This window comes from Cnephaeus nilssonii (genome assembly GCF_951640355.1).
Source record: "Cnephaeus nilssonii genome assembly, chromosome: 17".
NCBI lineage: Eukaryota > Metazoa > Chordata > Mammalia > Chiroptera > Vespertilionidae > Cnephaeus > Cnephaeus nilssonii.
This window is the reverse complement of record NC_137088.1, coordinates 58,690,090-58,706,988: the sequence shown is the minus strand read 5'-3', so window position 1 is coordinate 58,706,988 and position 16,899 is coordinate 58,690,090. Positions and strand designations below refer to the sequence as shown.

At 44.7% G+C, this 16,899-nt stretch overlaps 1 protein-coding gene across 2 annotated transcripts in view; it reads left to right on the top strand.

The window, feature by feature from the left end:
• Positions 1-1,037: 1,037 nt before the first annotated feature.
• RYBP (RING1 and YY1 binding protein) overlaps positions 1,038-16,899 on the top strand; it is an 86,160-nt gene continuing 70,298 nt past the window's right edge. For both annotated transcript variants that reach the window (XR_013814890.1, XM_079795700.1), the window contains exons 1-2: positions 1,038-1,213; positions 1,829-1,954. Coding sequence is in view for 1 of the 2 variants with exons in the window: in XM_079795700.1 (XP_079651826.1) it covers positions 1,182-1,213; positions 1,829-1,954 (158 nt within the window). In the remaining variant the exon portion in view is untranslated. The remainder of the gene's footprint in view (positions 1,214-1,828; positions 1,955-16,899) is intronic.

Sequence of the window (16,899 nt, the reverse complement as noted above, 5' to 3'; positions counted from 1 at the left end):
AGCCTCTAGCAGCATTGTTTGACTCCGTCCTACCCCACCCGGGCTGCAGCCCGCCCAGCCTTCTATCTTATCACCTGGGATCCTCCCGGCCAGGACTGCGGAGGCCTGAGGGCTCAGGGCCCTGGGTGGCGGTCCAGTCGGTTTGGCAGGCAGCCTCAGAGCGGCGGGAAGCCCTGGTGCTGCGCGGCTAAAGTGGGGGGCGGGGGGCACCGCCCGGCCCGGTATGGTAGCTCCCACCCAGGGTTTCTACGGTCCTTCCCAAGTGCCAGGCTGACCTGCGTGCTCACTGTGCCCAGGTCTCTGAGTTTTCCGAACACTCCTGGGAGGAGGGTTATGGGCCTCGTTTTGGAGATAAAGGCGCTGAGGCCCGAGGTGTGACTGCTGGCACGTGGCGGCCAGGATTCCAGCAGCTACTTCCTCAGGGAAACGCCCTACTTAGGTTCCGGCGGGCGACGGAGGGGGTCGGTGCGCCGCGGCCGCGCGGGCCTCGGGAAGCTTCGCTTGCGCCACACCCTTTCTGCAGCGCCCGGCGCCAGGGCCCTGCGCGGGGTCTTGGGGCGGGAGGTGGGCCGGGGGAGCGGATGCCAGCTCTGCGTGGCCGAGGAGCGCGAGGGCGCGGGCGAACCCAGGCCGGAGGCCCGCCGGCCCGGGCACTGCCAGCCTCTGCGTGGAACTACTTCCCCGGGGCGCGGTCGGGGTGCGGGCCCGAGGGCGGCTGCACTAGGCGACCGCGCGCGGTCCCAAGCCCGCCTCGGGCTCCCGGCGCGGCCGCGGCCGCCCCGCCGGGCACGCCCGCTCCGCCGCGGGGCCGGGGCCGCCGGCAGGCACGCGCGCCTCCGGAGCGCACGGCAGCGCACGCACCCGCCGGCCGGCCCACGTCCGCCCGCCCCGCTCCCCGCCCCGCGGCGCAGGCCGTGGCTTCCCATTGGCCGCACGAGGCGTGACGCGCGGCGCCAGCCCCGCCCCTCGTCAGTCACTCGGCGGAGGCGGCGCTGGCAGGGACTAGTCTCGGCCGGAGACTGGCGGCGGCGGCGGCGGCGGCTGGAGCTCGGGCCGCAGCGGCTGAGGGCGGGTGCGCGCGGGGGAGGGAGGGGGGTCGGTCCGCGACGACTCCCCGGACGGCGTTTCTCCTCCGAGGCGCGCCGGTGTCGGCTTTGGGGGGGCGGCGGTCCAGCCGATCCATGACCATGGGCGACAAGAAGAGCCCGACCAGGTACCTGCTCGGAGCCGGGGCGGAAGGGGAGGGAGGACGGGCGGGGGCCGGCGGCTAGGCCCGGAGCCCCCGGGCGGGGGAGGCGCCGCTAAGATGGAGATCGGGGCGGGGGCGGCGTCGCTGCGTTCGGGCCGGCGGCCGTGCGCGCCGCAGCCATGGCGGCTCCTCCCGGGCCTCCGCCGCCGCTCCGCCCAGACAAAGGGAGATTTAACCAGGTGGGCGGGAGGGAGCGGGCCGGCGGGAGGGGAGGGGGCGGCCCTGCCCGGCCGCCGTCGCGGGCGGCCCTGCGCGCCCCGGGCCCGGCCGCCGCTCCTCCCGGCCCCCGGCCCCTCGCTCGGGTCGCCGAGTCCGCCAGCTTCCTGCGCGGCCGCGGCCCAGCTCCGGAGCCGCCCGCCGCGGGAGGCCACGCGGCCCGGGGGTGCAGGGCGCCGGTGGGGGCCGGGTCCCTCCTCTGGTTCCGGAAAAGGATGGGTGGGTGGTCGCCGGGGCGAAGTTTCCAGCGCAGGATTCCTGCGAAATTACGGCGGCTCACCAGCGCCTGTGATTGCTGTCTCCCCCTTCCCTGCTCTCCCGTCCCTCGCCCCTCGCCCCTCTCCCCGCCCCTCTCCTCTGCAGGCCGAAGAGACAAGCGAAGCCTGCCGCAGACGAAGGCTTTTGGGATTGTAGCGTCTGCACCTTCCGAAACAGCGCGGAAGCCTTTAAGTGCAGCATCTGCGACGTGAGGAAAGGCACCTCCACCAGGTACGCGGGGGTTCCCTCCGGTGAAGGAGAGGGCAGTGAGCTGCTCGTCCCGCCCTTCCCAACTTGTTGATCGCGGCTTCTGCCATCGGTGGGTCCGCGATGGTGGCTTTGGTTGTATTTCATTTGGCTGCAAAGCCTCATGCTGGATAAGTGATCTAGGTTTTTGTCTTCTTTCAAACAGACACCGAGTTCACTTTATGCTCGTGTCCGTTGGCTCATTGGTACGGCTCCCTCAGGAGAGGAAGCGGGACTTGGCCATGGGCTGTAGGACAGGAGAGCTTTTATTTTTGGCTCGCGCAGGATGTTTTTAATTTGCCTGTCTTGAATTACTTTTCTCTGAGAAATTCAGTGGTGGTTATACAGTAACGCTGGTTGTGCTTTTCCCGTCTTGAGCTGCAAGTGTTTGTCATTTTTGTGCACTTGAAAGTAAAGCGTGAGCTTCGATAAAGAAAGTGCGTTTTTTTTGGAAAGCCTAGCGGCCCGTTTGGTGTGCTTTTGCCTGATCTTGGCGCAGAGCGCTGATGGAAGACGATTTTGCAAAATGGTGAAATGAATTGTGTGACCATATTGAAGTTGGCGTTTAAAACTTTATGATAATGCAAAGCGCTGGAAGAATTTCTTGTAATGTTGGTGACGGTAGTAAACTGCGTCTGGCATCAAAACTGGAGGTCAGAGTCGGTTTTGTAGCCTTCCAGTCATCTTTTGACTTACATCTTGAATTTCTTTCACCGATGTTCTAGTTTGAAGTTAAACTATTCTCGATGTCATATAACGTGCAGACATTGGGATATGTGTGTGAAAGAGACAGAATGAGTGAGTTTCTGGTAAGTCCTGGAAGACAACTTTGATTTGCCCGAGGTCTCATTTCATCAGGTACTTGTTTTTGATGGGTGGTATTCAATGTGACTGTAGTAGTACTCCATAGTTTAACTGGATGTTTTTCTTCCACTAACTCAGTGTGTCTGTTAGGATATCATTGCTTTATTTATACCTGGGATTAAATAGGATATTGGGCAGGCTAAAGAATATATCAGATCAATTGGTCCTAATACTGATGAAACAGTTAATGTGAATTCCACTACATCTGTTAGAAATGAGACCTTTGAGTAAAAATACTCAAAAAGTGAAGGTATTTCATCATAAGTAGTTTTTCAAGTAAATTCAGGTCAATTATTTTGTATTATAAACAGATTAAAGTAAAAAATTCATTGTGAGCTTAATAGGTTTTTCTCTTTTTTGTTGTTAATCCTCACCAAGGATATTTTTCCATTGATTTTTAAAGAGAGTGGGAGGGAGAGGGAGAGACAGTAGTACTGATGTGAGAGACACATTGGTTGCCTTCAGCAGCTCGCACCCAGGATCGAGCCTGCAATCAAGGGACGTGCCGTGCCCTGGACCGAATCCGAACCCAGAACTCTTCAGCCCACTCTGAGGGGCCGGTGCTCTTCACTGAGCCAGACCGAGCGAGGGCTAGGTTTTGTTTTGCTATCCGAAACAGGGGATGTGATCAAATGGCATGGAAGCTTAGAAATGTACGGGTTGTTTAAAGCAATTGTGATGGTATTTATGAGTACTTTTTTTTACATGGAGACTCCCTCAGAGGCCAGACCTCTTTATCGTGGTTTTGTTTTGATTTACCGTAGGTGATGTTCAAGTAAGTGACTAGGAAACGCATAAGAACTTGAGAACTTTACTGGTGAAAAGAAACTTATTACCAAATTCAAAGTTTGCATATGATATATTGCTGGGACTACTTATCTCACATAATGAAATGTATTTCAGTTTTTACATGTATTAAAAATCTGACTCAGTAACTTTTTGGAAGCACGTGGAAGATTTTGACTTTAAAAACAATATGGAAAAAAAGGAAAAAATATGGATGTTTAAAGTTTTTTTCAGAATCACAGATGACAGTGAAATTCAGTTTTAAGCAAACATTAGTTATTAAAATATTTTAGAGTCTCTTCAGGAATAGGATACTCACCTAGTATCTTTAAGGATCTTTGTGTAATTTTTTTATTGAGTAGGCTTTGAACACAGATTTCAGAGACCTGAGGACTTAATGTCTTATCAGCTCATGATAGATACTCTTACCATCTAAATTTGTTTCATTTTGGTTATTCCAGTATTTTGGTGTTTTAGAGCTATTCTAGAAGTCATCACTAATGGAAGGCAAATAATATTTGTACTTCATGTGGAAAGGTAAATTTCACAGGTTTTCATCTTATCCTACTTAGCGTATTGATTAATTTTTCTGATTCTAGTTACTTCATGTTTTTTTTTTCCTGGGACTTTTTCTTGTAATTTTCTCTGTACTTGAAAGGTTTGACATTTTCTGCCTTGCATAATGTTTTAGTCAGACTTGGTAGTGATGGTAGTAGAAAACTTGTTGCTCAGTTTTTGGATGCTGGGCAATACGCAAAAATTTGTAATTTTAAATAATAAAAGGGTTTTTCTAACCTGTTGACTGGCATAGAAATTGGGTTTTGTGTTCTGAGTTAGTGTTTGGTTTTAGAACAGCAGCTGGTTGGCTAGCCCAAGGTGATTTTTGAGTTAGTTCATCCTTGTCATCATTGTTGCCATCATTGACCAGCCAACCAAAGAAGTCAGCTTTGAATTATCGGTAGTGCAGTAGGACTCAGAACTGTATTTATCCTCTGAGAATAGAATTGATATTCCTCAGTTTGGTTAGGAAAATAACTGCCCCTTATCTAGAGAACATTTTTATATTCTCGGGAGGGATGTGAAAGATACTGCTCAAGACATTGGGGAGAGAAGGAGGGTGTTAAAGGTTGGTAAGACATGTACCGGAATGACCATACTCCAAGGTATAAAGGCCCTAAGAGAGGTATAAAAAGCTATGGGAGGTTGGAGCAGTCTGGCTTGGGGATCAATTAGGAGGAGTCCCCCCTCCCTTCTTCAGAACAGGAGAATTGATTTCTACAAAATTACCTGCCAACTCTTCACTATTAGTGCCATATATGCCAAATATATTTAATGCTGCAGGTGGAGTCATGAAAGTGATTCAGAAGGTATTTATTCTTCCTTTTCGGAGCAGCATAGAGCAGAATGAAAGGAAGTTTAGAAACTTCTAAGGAATATGTTACGGGAAGAAGGAGGGAATACTTAGTAGAGACTACTTGGAGTTCAGGGGGAAGTAGAGGTCTTACATTTTGGATGTATTATCAGTTATGTGTTGGGTCTACCCCTTGCTGGTTGTTTTTTGTAGCCTTATTGAGGTATTGTATACACACCATAACATTCACCCATTGTACTGACTTAGTGGTTTTGAAGAGGGTGGGACCAGGTCAGGACATTTCCCTCCTGGGTCTCCCCCTGCCTGTGGTGTGATTCACTGTTAAGTCTTGGCACCGGCACCCGAGGGGCACTGCAGTGAGGAAGGCTGCTTCTGCACCCACCACCCACCCTGCTGACAGACTCAGCCTTGCAAGCTGAAAAGGGAGGGAGTGTGTGTAAGGCGATGGTGGTGGGAAGAAACACCATTCCTTCCCAGGTGATAGCTAGTATTTCCCAGCCCACTTCGCCCGTTTCTTGAAAGAGGGGACACCAGCTTTTAAGAGGAAAAAAAACACACCCCACAAATTGGCAGATTTATCTAACCATTGTTAAGCTGCCTTTCTTGAGTGTTGGGCAGAGTAAGTGTATTTTACTTTTAGTCTTGTTTCTGTGAATGCAGTGATGTCTTTACTGTAAAATAAGAATTACCAAGATGGTTTGCAAGTCTTGCTGATGAATGGTTTTTTACTTGGAGCTACTGCTTAAATCACACTCACTTGAAAAATTAGAAATTTTTTGCTTTGTGTAATTATCAGAGATTTAGAACTTTATTGGTCTTCAACTCCAGATTTTATCACCATGTTGAGTTGTAATCATGTTTTATTTAATCCCTGTTTATTTTAATGCTACCTCTCTGAAAATAGTACTGTTTCTAGAGATTTTACAGACAAGTAAAAGTGAGGCATTTACTTTAGATGTGTAATAAGATTGTGTAGCTTAATAAAAAGTTGGTGCTTTAGGATATTGAATTGGAAGTTGGTACTCAGTTGTTTTGTGTGTAAAATGTTTTCCTTGTTTCCTGATTCTTTGCAGTTGTAACTGGACTTTTTCTCCCATTAAATTCCGATACGCTGACAACTCAGAATCTCTTTAGTAGACATGAAGTACTTTAGAAGTTATAGGGGGTCACATACATAATTAGTGATAATGTCAAAATTTTGATCTTTGCTGAAGCTTCAGAAGTGCATCATCCTGTAAGAGGTTTCCGAGAGGAGAACGCCAAGAAAGCAGAGCGAGTAGGTACCTGATCTGGAGCAGGGCGAGCCCATTCTGCAGGGGCTGCCACCCGCCACTGGGCTTTTGTTCCTCAGGTCAGGCTGATTTTATCACATGTTTGTCTTCATAAAACTGCTTCAAAAAACACATAGAAAATTACCTGTCTTCCACATTTCCAAACCTTGTCTAACCTCTAACCTGGTACAAAAGCTGGGTCAGTTACTCTCACCCAGAAATAGGTGACCTTGAACCTACCGATTTCTTGGTACTGACATGATCTTACGGATGGTACTAGTTCTTGGGGACCTTAAAGTAAATTACCTGGGTAGCTGTGGTTATTTAACAAGTTTTTGTTGAGCACACAGCCATCTGGGCTCTGGCTACAGTGGTATAAAGACAGATAAGGTCCTTGTTCTCACGGAGCTTAAAATGCTATGGAGAGAAAGAAAATAAACAAGTAAACAAGATAATTTCAGCGAGTGGCAAGTGCTACAAAGAATTTAGAGCAGGATCAGGAACTTTATAATCAGGAAATTGTTACTTTAATAAAATTTTCAGGCCGAAAAGGAGGGCAGAAATAATACCTTACTTTACAAAGCCTTTGCTTACCAATGCTTTTCTCTTTTTTAAAATATGTTTTTATTGATTTGAGAGAGGAAGGGAGAAGGATAGAGAGATAGAAACATCACTGATAGGCTGCCTCCTGCACCCCCCCTTTCTGAAACTTTCTAGGAAACAATAATGCTTTCTTTTGGGAAAGGAGACAGTTATTCCTGTAGGTTGACTAGTGCCATGTAGTTCATTTGTTTGGAACAGTAGAGTTGGAACCTTGGTGTACAAGCTACTCAACGTTTTTTAGTTGCTTGTTGCATACTAAATCTAGGCAGCTAACTTGCCAGTACATCTTTTTTTTTTTTAAATGTTTTTATTGATTTTTTTTTTTTTTTAAGAGAGAAAGGAAGGGAGAGGGATAGAGAGATAGAAACATCGATGAGAGAGAAACATGGATTGGCTGCCTCCTGCATGCCCCCTTCTGGGGATCAAGTCTGCAACCTGGGCATGTGCCGTGATGGGGAATTGAACCAGCGACCTCTTGGTTCATGGGTTGATGCTCAACCATCAAACCACATTGGCCAGACTGCCAGGATATCTTATTAGTTACTGGGTGGGAGGTTCAGAATGGATTCAGTTGTGTATTTGTTAATGTGGCATACATTTACAATGTGCTTCTGTAGATGCTGAAGGAATTTTAAGATTAATAAAAAGTTCCTTAAGTGGCTATAATTTACCAAAATAGTTCTCAGCACTAATTCATTAATTAGTACTTTAGGTGATGGTAGGTCTCTAAATGTCTGCTTTCCCACTTGAACTAAAACATTCTACAGTCTTCTGGCTCTTTTCTCTTTTGCCCCATCACCAGGGCCTTTTCTTTGTGGCATCTTCCTTTATACTCCTCATCACTGGTGCTTCCTCTTGTTGTTTTAGCCTGTTGATTTCAGTAAATGTTTTGAACTGCAGCATACATACGAAGAATTGTGCAGTCAATGATAAGACTTGATGAACTTTCACAAAGTGAGCACACCCGTGTAACCAGCACCCAGGTTAAGAAGCAGAACAGTACGAGAACCCCAGAAGCCCCTGGTATGCTGTTGTCACCGCCCCCCCTGCCGTTCCCCCCCCCCCCCCCCCTTTCTAACACCTGAGATGAGTTTTGCTTCTTTTTGAAGGTTACGTTAAGTGGATCGCACGGTATGTACACATCTGGGTTGTGAGACCCATCCCCGTTGGGTGTGGTTTGCTTATTTTACCAGGGTTGTTGAATCCTGAGAATATCCGAGAGCTCGACTGGGCATGCAGACCCTTATGCATTCTAGAGATGGGATCTTTCTCCACTAGAGGTGTCTCCTCCCAACAGTAGCATAAGTCCCCACATCATAAGGTGAAAGGGACAAAACCTGGTGTGTGGAACTTTCTAGAGGACGTAAGTGGAAGTAAACTTTGTCTCTCATCGGTAGTGTTGTTCATCAGTCACTTGTATTTCAAGATATTGGTTAAATGGACAGAAAATTTCTGCATTCAGGGAACCTAACAAACTTGTTGAAAAGTTAAGCCCATAGGAAGATAACCAGTGGTGTGAAGCAGCCGGTGAGTGAATGAACTTCACGGCAGGCGTCGGGTGGATGGTACATGGCAGAGAACACAGTGCTTTTCAGAGGAGGCAGCCCCTCAGTCTGAGGGGGTGCATTGAGGGTGCCTCACGCAGTCTGGGCTGGAAACTCGGCCTTTATGATTCGTGGGTGTAGGGTGTGCTCTGCAGGCTGACCTGTGCACGTTAAGTAGTTCTGGTTTCCTCCTGCCTCCTTATGAACTGCTCTCTTCAGATGGCATCCGCCCCGTCCACTGCTCCCACAGGCTGGAAACCCCCCAGTTCTACTGACGGGGCCCCTGGCACCGCCCCAGGCGCACACACGAGAACACGGACACAGCGTCAGCTGGTGCCTGGGCCTCTCTCGGACAGCTTAGATTGCCTCCTGGTTCCCACTGCCACTAGGGTACAGTCCAGACCCGGAGCATCACGGGGGACTTTTTAGTTGGTTCTTGACTGTTTTTTCTTTATTTTTGTCTTTTTGACGTGTCTTTTTTGTTTGTTTTCATGGCTATGGTTTATTACAGTAAAAACATAAAAGCAAAAGAGCAAAGGGAAAAGGTGCATGGACGGAGCCTGGCTGTTCTTTCTCTGGACCAGGCGTCCTCAAACTGCGGCCCGCGGGCCACATGCGGGTGTTTTTGCCGTTTTGTTTTTTTACTTCAAAATAAGATATGTGCAGTGTGCATAGGAATTCGTTCATAGTGTTTTTAAACTATAGTCCGGCCCCCCAACGGTCTGAGGGACAGTGAACTGGCCCCTGTTGAAAAAGTTTGAGGACCCCTGCTTTAGACTGTCTGGAAGCAGCCTGCCATCGTAAACAGCTTGTGCGTTTCATACCAAATTCTTGGTGTTTTCCAAGCAAGGATTATGCTGTCTTGTTTCCATACCTTCATGCAGGTGTTCCTCTGGATTGTCCTGAATGCTTTTCCTTTCCTTTTGTCTTGGCTGACTCTTGTCTGTGCTTCTGGATGTTGCCATCGCCCTCCATTGCCATAGACCTCCTCAGGACAGTTGAACTGTGTTGTCATTGATCACTTTTGCTGTTTTCATCTTTGTTTTGGGCGGGACCTTTCTTTTCATAGCTTTATTTTCCTATGTCTGTCACAGTGCCTGGCACTGGGCAGGGGTTCAGTAAATATGTAAAGAATAGATGAAGACCCGGGGTTTCAACTGGAGTCCCCTTTAAAACAGTTCTAGTTAAGAGTTCCAATAAATATTCTTTCATATTAGGACATCTGTCTTGTGTATGAAAATGTCACTGGATTAGGGTGAAGTTGTCTTTAGAAGTATGTCCCTGAAAGTAGTATGCCTGCTTTTCGGCTTTGTTTCCTAAACGTGTATTAGAAATTCAACAGAATTAGCGCTTCGGAGGCGTAGCCATGCACTTAAGTGCTTCCAGGAGTGCCTCAGTGGCCTACGTTGCAGTACCCGGATGCTTCTTAATCCTCTCTGGCTGCTCATTTGCTGGTTTAAGCAACCGAAAGACATTGGAAAGCCTGGTAATAAAGCAGAGGCCCATTTTGGTGTGCAAAACCAATTTTGAGATCTGATAAGGAACTGGATGGGTGTGCTGGTAAGTTGGCACCTAAAGATAGTTTTAAAATGGCTACATGCCCTGGTCAGTTTGGCTCAGTGGGTAGAGCGTCGGCCTGCGGACTGAAGGGTCCTGGGTTCAATTCCCGTCAAGGGCATATACTCTGGTTTCAGGCACATCCTCAGTGGGGGGTGTGTAGGAGGCAGCTGGTCGATGTTTCTCTCTAATCGATGTTTCTGGCTCTCTATCCCTTTCCCTTCCTCTGTGTAAAAAATCAACAAAATATATTTGAAAAAAATACAAAATAGCTACAGAACTTTTTGGGTTATAGAAATGTTATGCTGTCCACTTACTCATAACTTGGGCATTGTACCATGTACATGGTGTACATTACTATTCTGTTAAGTAATTTGGATAAATTACTTCTGTTGGGTTGAAATCTTGACTCATTTGCTTTATCTATATATATATATAAAAGCCTAAGCCACCAGCCGACTGGCTGGTAGCTATGTTGTGCACTGACCACCAGGGGGCAGATGCTCAACGCAGGAGCTGCTGAACGACAGCAACTTTGCAGAGTACCCTCTCACACTCTGGGACCCCTTGGGGGATGTCGGGCTGCCAGTTTAGGCTGGATCCCCACTGGGCAGGCCGAAGGACCCCACTGGTGCACGAATCTGTGCACCAGGCCTCTAGTTTAGTTATAATTTCACTTCCATGTATGGAGGATGTGAGGTTTATGCACTGTTCTCTTCATTCTTTTACAAAATTAAAAGTTGTTTAATTTCTTAAGAGCTGCAAGAACATTCAGGGTTGCAAGAAATGGGAATTTAACTTAAACAACATTAATTCTGGGGGGAAAAAGAATTTACTGGCCCACATAACACAGCAAAGACAAGGATACCATTTGAACTCAGAATCAAAGCAGTAACTGCAGGAATCAGGACTCCTGTCACTTGCCCAGTTCCTGGACCATTTGTAGTTGTCTGGAGGGTGGGATACTGAGATTGGCCAGCACTAACACATCTGCAGGAGATGCTACGTGAAGGGACACTTAAGCCCGGTGGACAGGAAAGAGCTGCCATAGTTTAGTACTCCATTTCAGTTTGTTACTGGGTTAGTACTCCTGATAGGCTCTGTTTGAAATTCCAACTATAATTTCTTACCCCAGCACCTTAATTTTTATCACATAGTTAAAATAAAAATGGTCAGTGATGTTCTATAGGTTAATTTCCTTTATCATTATGTATGGGCACTGGTTCTTTGTCCTTTATTTTAGTTAATGAATTTCTCATTACAGAAAATTTGGGGGAAAACAACTAAAAACGTAAACAAAGGTCACTCATAATTCTGCTATCCAGAATTATTATTATTATTTTTTAATATATTTTCATTGATTTCTGAGAGGAAGGAAGAGGGAGAGAGAGATAGAAACATCAATGATGAGAGAGAGTCATTGATTGGCTGCCTCCTGCATGACCCCACTGGGGATCAAGCCCACAACCCGGGCATGTGCCCTTGACTGGAATTGAACCTGGGATCCTTCAGTCTGCAGGCCGATGTTCTATCCACTGAGCCATACCGGGCAGGGCCAGAATTATTTTTACTTATTAAGCAATTTATTCACAAAACCACAAATATTTAAGAAACTATAGTTTTTCACATGCCGTGTTTTCATATGCTAGTTCATTGAATTTTCAAAATGATGTAGATGATAGTCCCATGTGGGAGTTGGGAAATCAGGCAGTATGTGATGAACAAATCAAGTCTCTTGATTTGAATAATACGTAGTAAATTCATTTTTTAATTTTTTAAAAAATAGTTTGGCAGTTTCTTACAAAACATCATATGACCTAGCATTTGCACTCATGGTATTTATCCCAGAGAAGTAAAAAACTTACATTCACATAAAACTTGTATGTGGCATCTTTTTGTGTAATAGCTGATTAGTTTATATGTTCATTTTGGATTCTAAGGAAAATTTTTGTGAACACTTAATGGCTTTAGGATTCCTACTTGTAGAAAATAAGGCTAAAATCCAGTTTGCAGGTGTTTTCTTAATTTAATTTGAGGAAGAACAAAAATGTTATTGAATTAATATTTCTGTAGCATAATTTACGTCTCCCAAATCTTTTATCAAAGAACGATTATGTACATAAGGCAACCTTGATTTAATGTTTTTATGTTAAGTTTGTTTGGATTGGCGGTTCTCAAACTAGTATGCATCAGAATCACCTGGAGGGCTGTTGAACCATACTGCTGGGCCCCACCCCCAGAATGTTTGATGAAGTAGGTCTAGGGTGCCTGAGAATTTGCATTTTTATAAGTTCCTGGGTGACGGTGATGCTGCTTGTCTGGGGAGCACACTTTGAGAACTGCTGGTTTAGGTGGCCAGCCAGGCTTCCTACTGAAGCTGGTTGATAGTATTTGGTGTTTGCTGTGGCAAATGATGCCTTGACATTCACAGTGAACTTAGAGAAATAAGGGACCAGCGTTCTGGGAGCCATCATGGAGCTGGCACCAGAGGAGATGCCTTACGCAGCAATACCTCATGGGAAGTGTCGGGATGCTTACCAGTTGGGAGACGTAGCTAACCTCGTACCTCATTTACATCCGAAAATCAGCTGTTGTCTCCCATTACTAGCACTTGCATTGGATTTCAGGTATATGTATTTTAAAAACATATTTTTTTGTATCATATGCAAGAGAAACAGAACTAGGTCTTTATAATCAGTAAATCCACATTCCAATAATGTTGGCAAAGAACATGAACAGGTAATTCATAAGAGAACAACAAATTGTTAGAAAAGATGAGAAATGTATAACCTTCCCATTTCTCGAATACAAAAAAAAGCTAATACTTTTTAGCAAGTCAAATATTAAAAAAAATTTTTTGATGAAGTTGGAAAATGGGCATTCTCTCACAGACCTTTGGCAGGTGGGTAAGTTGACTTATGTTTTCTGAAGGCTATTATGTATGGTGGTTGGCATCAAATTTCTTTAAAATATTTGTACCCTGTGACCCAATTCTAGGAATTTGTGTGATCTGCATTTAAAAATTTTTGTGTACATACAGGTATATTAATTGTGCCCTTATTATAACAAAATGAAAACTACCTATATAGGAATCAGCAGGGAGTTGTTTAAAAAAGTATGGAATAGCCATGAATATTTTGCATCTCTTGAAAATGTTTTGAGAGCTCTCATACATTGGGAATGGGATGTAAAATAGCACAACTACTCTAGAAAATAGTTTGGCAGTTTCTTACAAAACTAAACAGATACCTATCATATGACCTAGGGTTTGCACTCGTGGTGTTTATCCCAGAGAAGTAAAAATTTACTTTCACGTAAAACCTGTTTGTGGTATCTGTGTGTGTAGTAGCCTAAAACTGGAAACAACCTAAGTCCTTCAGTACGTGCAGGGCACCTTCCTGCCGTGGAGTACCACTCCGCCGTGGAAAAGGAGCGCACTGTTGACCCGTGCAACTGTCCTGGGTCTCAGGGGCATCATTCTGAGTGGAAAATCCAGTCTCAAGGGGGCACGTGCTCGAGGGTACCGTTAACATTCTTGAAATGACAAAGCACCTAGAGAGAACTGGTTAGTGGCCACCAGGGTTTAGGGCTTGTGGGGAGCAGGGAGACGGGTTGACTATGAAGGGTAACAAGAGAGATCTTTGTGGTTGTGAATCAATCTGTGTCTTAATTGTGATCATGGTTACGTGAATCTATGTGTGTGATAAGATGGCAAAGACCTATGTACACACACAGTGTACCAATGTCAACTTTCTGGTTTTGATACTGTTCTGTAATCAAGAAGATGCAACCATTTCCAGGAAACTGGATGATGGGTTTATGGGACCTCGTACTATTTTTGCAACTTCCTGTGAATCTATCATTTCAAAATAAAAGATAAAAATTTCAGGAAGACTTTGTAATAAAAGATAATGTCATAATAGAAAGAAGCAAGTTACAAAATGATAAGCAGTGTGATTCCACTTTAAGTAGTATTCATACCATTTAATATACTAGTATACACCTAGAAGTAATTACTGATCAGAATATTCTGATTGGTAGGGTTATCCTTGTGTGTGTTTTTCTATAATTTCTATAGTGTGGATGAGTTGGTATCACTTTTATAGTTGGAAAGACTAATTTTCATAATAGGGCATTTAAAAAAATTCTGCATTATTGACATTTAAATAACTGGAACTATATTTTTACACTAAGGGATTTTAAAGTCTTGTTTATATTGGTTACATTAACTTGATATTAGAACAGCTATTAAGATTGGAAAGTATCTGTGCTCTAAACATGTTGTTTGTAAATTTAAAATTGCTTTGTATTTGCAAAATATCCTGTTGATGTTCTAAATCAGTGCTGCCCAATGTACGTAAATGCATTGCAGGCCACATGTAAATTTAAACTTTCTAGTAGCCACCGTAAGAATGTAAAAAGAAGCAGGTGAAATAACTTTTAAGAATACATTTTTTAAAAAAATACTTAAACATGCAATCATTATATACTTGCAGTGAGATATCTCACATTCTTTTTACATAAGTCTTCAGGATTTGGTGTGCATTTCACATTATGGCCGTGTTGGAGAGGAGGTGAGAGCAGGGCTTTGGTGTCACACCGCCCGCTCTGTCCTTCGCTAACCTGTGACCTGGGGCATGCTGCTGGAGCTCGTGCTTTCATTCTTCATGATGGATAATAACTTCTCCACAGGAGGTGGGCATTGTAAGGGTTAAATGAGTGTAGCATACTAGGCATAGGACCTGGTACGGATACATGGTGTAAGCAGTATTCATTCACCTTTTGGTAATGTTATCGTTATTCCAATGGAGTGTGTATTAGATTGAATGACTGATCATTCTAAAGACATGACTGATTTCTTTTAATATTACTAGTGAATAAATATATAATTAGTACATGAGGTAATCTTTATGTTATGACTAGTGAATGGACAGATACTTGAGCACCAGCCATTTGAATATTTATACTTAAATTTTGAGGTGATGTCCTCCAATACCATATATTAGCCCAGTATTTTACATTTTGCATGCCCATTTTATAGGCACATTCCCACTGTAACACTCAGAATCCTGAGAGAGACTCGTTATTCATCTCACCGATGAAGAAGCCCGGGCTCAGACAAGCCTAGTGACTTCGTTGATTTCACATTCAGTGGAAGAGAAGAAACAGAAAGGTGGCTTACTTGAATGGACACATTATTCACTGCATTCTTTTGATCTTTCCCTTGCACCTGGGCTGTCTTGGAGAGGGCATCCTCCTCCTGCTCCAGGGCCATATGAATTAGAAGAGGGGATGATAATTATCCTGAGATTATTAGCCTGATCAGAGCAGCTATGATGTACAAGTTAACATATGCCTGTGTAGATTACTTGGCTTATTTTGCTTGTTGTGGTGTTTCTCTTTATAGAATGTTTATCATTCTGTCTCTTGGATAATATATCTATAAAAATAGGCTGAGAATATGCAATATATACTGACTGCCTTAAAATCATATTCTTTGAAGTGCTGTTCATCGGTTGATTTATTCAGAAAATTAACAGTTCTTGCTTTTTTTGTTTTATCCTCACCAGAGGATATGCTTTTTTATTGAGTCTAGAAGGAAAGGAAGGGAGAGGGGGACAAAGAGAAACATTGATTGGTTGCCTCACGCACGCCCCTGACCTGGGATGGAACCTGCAGACTTTTGGTGAACAGCAGGATGGCGCTCTAACCATGGAGCCAGCTCTAACTGGCCAGGGCTGCACAGTTCTTTGAGAGAACATTGCATGCCATCTTTAAAGTCCGTTTGTGAATGATTGACTCTCCCAGGCAGGAGTGCAGTGAAGGCACTTGTCCCCTGGGTAGAGTCAGTATAAGATATGTCGATGGATGTTCAGTGTTCATGTTCTAACATATAGATTCTGCTTTCATTTATTTCACGTTTCTTCTCCAGTTAGGAAATTAAGGAAGTCACATGATGTCCATTTGTTGTTGGGTGCTCTGGGACAAAATGTATGATAGTAATCTATCAGCTCATTTTGACAAGTATTTTTGGTATGCATCAACGGTATTCTATATAATAAAGATGTAATATGCAAATGGTGGATTACTGATCAGCAGGAGCGTAGGGCAGTGAGCTACAAGTGGGCAGCGGAGAGCTATAGGAGGGGGCAGGGCAGCAAGCTATGAGGGAGGGCGGGGGGAGCTACAGGAGGGTGGGGCAGCGGGTGGAGAGCTACTGGAGGGCGGCAGCGAGCTACTGGCACACAGATTCGTGTGCAGGGCTGCTAGTTCTATATGATAAAGAGCTAATATGCTAATTAGACCAAATAGCACAACAACTGTCTGGATGACCTTCCGGACAACAGCCGGCAGAGGCAGCTGGGGCTGCAAGGGCCGAGCCCCTTGCACAAATTCCATGCATCGGGCCTCTAGTATATTTATAAGGGGTAATTTGTATTGGTGCTCAGAATTGGGGAAGTAGGTGGTGTATTCTTTGCCCCTTGGTTTCCTACCTTTTCAGATTTTTTTCCCCTTTGGCTTCACGTTATTTGCCTGAGAATGCAATGCCTCTCTTCTTGTCTACCTAACCTTTACTATAGATCTAGGACTGTAAATCTTACACAAAAACCATCAGAATCTTATGCTAAGAACTGATCACTCCTGATCTTGGTGAATCTTAGCAACATAAAATTCTTCATTGGTGTTTTCTTTATTGGAGGGTTGTGGAATGTAGCTATCCCAATTGAATTTTGGGATGAAGTTTTGTGTAACACAATCATGTTTCAAATATTTCTGTTTTGGCAGGGGGAATCTCGGTGCCTAGGATTTCTGAAAAGTGTAATCGTACCCAGTCTCTGCTACTGCAGTTATATTGTGAATAAAAACTTTAAAAATAACCACATTGTAAGACACTAAATATGTGCAGATAGGTATCTATGCTGAGTTTGAATT